The sequence below is a fragment of the Barbus barbus genome (assembly GCF_936440315.1).
Source record: "Barbus barbus genome assembly, chromosome: 29".
NCBI classification, from domain to species: Eukaryota; Metazoa; Chordata; class Actinopteri; order Cypriniformes; family Cyprinidae; genus Barbus; species Barbus barbus.
This window is the reverse complement of record NC_136757.1, coordinates 12,318,601-12,322,320: the sequence shown is the minus strand read 5'-3', so window position 1 is coordinate 12,322,320 and position 3,720 is coordinate 12,318,601. Positions and strand designations below refer to the sequence as shown.

General features: G+C 44.5%; 1 protein-coding gene across 1 annotated transcript; it reads left to right on the top strand.

Moving 5' to 3' along the window:
- Positions 1-360: 360 nt before the first annotated feature.
- Positions 361-3,413, top strand: LOC306849896 (frizzled-10-like). The gene has a single exon (XM_079385271.1). The coding sequence runs from the start codon at positions 941-943 to the stop codon at positions 2,681-2,683; it is 1,743 nt and encodes a 580-aa protein (XP_079241397.1). The 5' UTR covers positions 361-940; the 3' UTR covers positions 2,684-3,413.
- The last annotated feature ends 307 nt before the right edge of the window (positions 3,414-3,720 follow it).

The following is a 3,720-nucleotide window of genomic DNA, read 5'->3' as shown; positions in this document are numbered from 1 at the left end:
CGGAGCGTGAAAATCGTCAGTTGTAGAGAGAAAAGGAACACATCTCGACTGGAAAGCCACAGAGTCCTTTTGGTCGTCCTCGGCGAGAGATTTCTCGCTGACTTGCGCCGAAAAGTGTATCTAAATCATCAGAGGGATTTCGTCGGGGGAGAAAACAATAACAACAACAAATGGCCAGTGAGAAATTTACTGTGATCTTGTGGTAAAATGGTGACGAGGATTTGAGGTCTACACAGCCAGTTCCGCACGGTTTAAGGATAATCAGTGTGTCAGTTTGGTCTTTCTTATGTAAAGCAGCTGCCTTTGAAGGCGGATCTTTTGGCAGGTTAGTTCAGGACGGTGGCGGAGGAGCTCAGACACAGACAACTCTCGACGGAGCAGCGGAGTGTCTGGAGACGAGCTGAAGTCAATATTCATACATTTACAGAGCGGATTCATTCATTTTCAGATGACTGCGATAAAACGACGCCGTGCCTTCAGTTTGTTCCGTTTGGATACACTTTGCGGAGGATGAATGTGGAAAGTAACGCGAGAGCGAGTTGAAAAGTACACTTTCATGAGGGAAACGGACCGTCAACATTATCTCTCAGGCGAAGACCAAAAGAGCTTCAGAAGAAGGAATTATCATCTGTGGACTGGGATTTGAACATAAACTGTGTGAAACCTCTCTATATGGTGAAAGTTTTCTAATACTTATTTATCTTAAGATTTTTTTGACAGATATTACATTTGAACTGAACTGATTGTCTGGAGTTACTGACTCAGATTCACAAAGGAAAAAGTTTTCTTTTTTAATAATTCATCCTCACCTTGCAAATTTTTTGGGTAACATTAACTTTTTTAGTAAACCAGATAAGCGCCAATGAAGCAACTTTTCTAGTAAAAAATACACTGTTTTTTGAAAGACAATCCCTGCTACATGAATTCATATTAAAAGACAATGTTTGCTGCCACTTTTGGACTCAGCCTTGTGCTGCTGTGCATGGCTGGATTTTGTTCTGCTATCAGCTCCATCGACCTGGACCGGCCAGGTGAAGGAAGATGCCAGGAGATCACCATTCCACTCTGTAAGGACATTGGCTACAACTTGACAGTTATGCCGAACTTAATGGGACATGAAGATCAAAGTGAGGCGGCCATAAAGCTGCACGAGTTTGCTCCGCTGATTGAGGTTGGCTGCCACAGTCATCTGAAGTTTTTCTTGTGCTCGCTCTACGCTCCCATGTGCACGGAGCAGGTATCCACACCCATCCCAGCGTGCCGAGTAATGTGTGAGCAGGCAAGGCAGAAGTGTTCTCCAATCATGGAGCATTTTAACTTCAACTGGCCTGAGTCACTGGACTGCTCCAGACTGCCAAATAAAAATGACCCCAATTATCTCTGTATGGAGGCACCCAATAACGGCACTGACGAGCCCCCGAAAGGCTCCCACACTCAGCCACCTGACTCCCGACCCCCTCGGCCAGGTAACAGCCAAGATCTGCCAATAAAGGAAAGGGTCGGTAAGACAACATGCAGCAACCCTGGAAAGTTTCATTATGTTCAGAAGAGCGAGTCCTGTGCTCCCAAGTGTTACTCCAATGTTGATGTGTACTGGAGCCAGGGTGACAAGCGTTTCTCCATGGTGTGGATTGCCATCTGGTCCATCCTGTGCTTCATCTCCAGTGCCTTTACCGTCCTCACCTTCCTCATCGATCCACAGCGCTTCAAGTACCCTGAGCGGCCAATCATCTTCTTGTCTATGTCTTATTGTGTCTACTCTGTGGGCTTTCTTATAAGACTTTTCGTGGGGGTGGAAAATGTGGCCTGTGACCGTGACAGTGGTGTTCAGTACATCATCCAGGAAGGCTTGGAAAGCACTGGCTGCACTATAGTCTTCCTCATTCTTTACTACTTCGGAATGGCCAGTTCCCTGTGGTGGGTCATTTTGACTCTCACGTGGTTCCTCGCAGCTGGGAAAAAATGGGGTCATGAGGCCATCGAAGCCAACAGCAGCTACTTCCATCTAGCGGCATGGGCCATACCAGCTATTAAGACCATCATGATCCTGGTTATGAGGAAGGTAGCAGGAGACGAGTTCACGGGGGTCTGCTATGTGGGCAGCATGGATGTCAAAGCCTTGACGGGTTTTGTTCTTATTCCCCTCTCTTGCTACCTCATTATTGGCACTTCCTTTCTGCTCTCAGGGTTTGTGGCACTCTTTCACATCCGTAAGGTCATGAAGACCGAAGGGGAGAATACGGATAAGCTTGAGAAGCTGATGGTTAGGATCGGTGTCTTCTCTGTACTCTACACAGTCCCTGCCACTTGCGTCATAGCCTGCTATTTTTACGAGCGTCTCAACATGGATTATTGGAAGATTCTAGCAGGAGAGCAGAAGTGCACTGAGGACAGTAAGAGCGGCGAGGAGTGTGTGATGAAGAGCTCCATCCCGGTCGTGGAGATCTTCATGGTAAAGATTTTTATGTTGCTGGTGGTGGGCATCACCAGCGGCATGTGGATCTGGACCTCTAAAACACTACAGTCATGGCAGAATGTTTTCAGCCGCAAACTTAAAAAGAAGACGAGGAGGAAGGCTGCATGTGTTTTCACAGGAAGTGGACCTTACCTCAAGCCTCATCCTGCACTGAAAGGACATAAAACCAAGTATGAACCGGCAGGTCCTCCTGCGACCTGTGTATGAGCTGGGCCTCTATACACAAACATACGGCCAAGAAATTAAGTAAATGCTGGGCTTTAACGAACTGCTTTATAAAGAGACAAGCCAGCAAAGGCCACAACAATGCTCGTATTTATTTTATGCAAACTTCAGATGCAACGTCCCCAGCAGGTTTTTTTTAGTTCTTGGTGCTTGTACTACATCTGAAACTTTGCATACTTTGGGGACAGTTTTGTGAAACAAAGAAAAAGGGAGCAAGTCCCTATTGCTGTCATTGCGATGCCTGTATCATGTCAAGTGCAATAGTTGTTTCCCTTAGTGACAGAGAGAAAGGGACTCTGATACTGTAGGGCTGTGATTAAAGACAATGAAAGGACTCGACAAACAATGGATGTGAATGGCTCGGGGAAAAGCGGCTCCTCCATGGCGTAGTCGTGTGGCTTTTCTATGGAAATGAAGGCCGTGTCATACACAACTGCATTGACATTGGAGTGCAGCTGCCCAATAAGGCCTCGGCAGAGAATGAACTGCCTATTTTTAGGCCTTTTCATGGAAAAAATAAATCTTTAAGCACTAAATATTGCTAACACAAAGAGAGAAACTTGTTATTTGAGTTGTTTTGTACAGTCAGTTCATGCCCTCTGGTCTGTTTTGTTATACCAAGCTCTTTTTTGATGTTCTACATTCATTTGTGTATATTTCTAAAGGTTAATATTTTATAAGAGTAAATAAAACATTTTAGTTTTAAATGTTTGAGATGAAAAGCAAACTCTTTTATTATTTGTGCTGAGTTTGAAAAGTTTTTCTCCAATGAAGGAAAAAGATGTCCCGATTCCATTAATATTCCTTATCGGTAATACCTTACCCAACATCCCTAAGCTAAAAAACTCAAAACCTACCTTAAAGGGCTCATCAAGTCATTATATACTCACGCTTGTGTATAGTTCAAAACATGCATGACTTTATTTTTTTTCTACACAAAAGAAGTTCATACAATGGCAGTCAATGGGGTTCACCTCAACACAGCAATACTGAACCCAGACTTTCATTGTATGGAGGGA

Excerpts from the sequence above, each read along its gene's own strand:
- LOC306849896 (XM_079385271.1), top strand. The coding sequence starts at position 941 with ATGTTTGCTGCCACTTTTGGACTCAGCCTTGTGCTGCTGTGCATGGCT.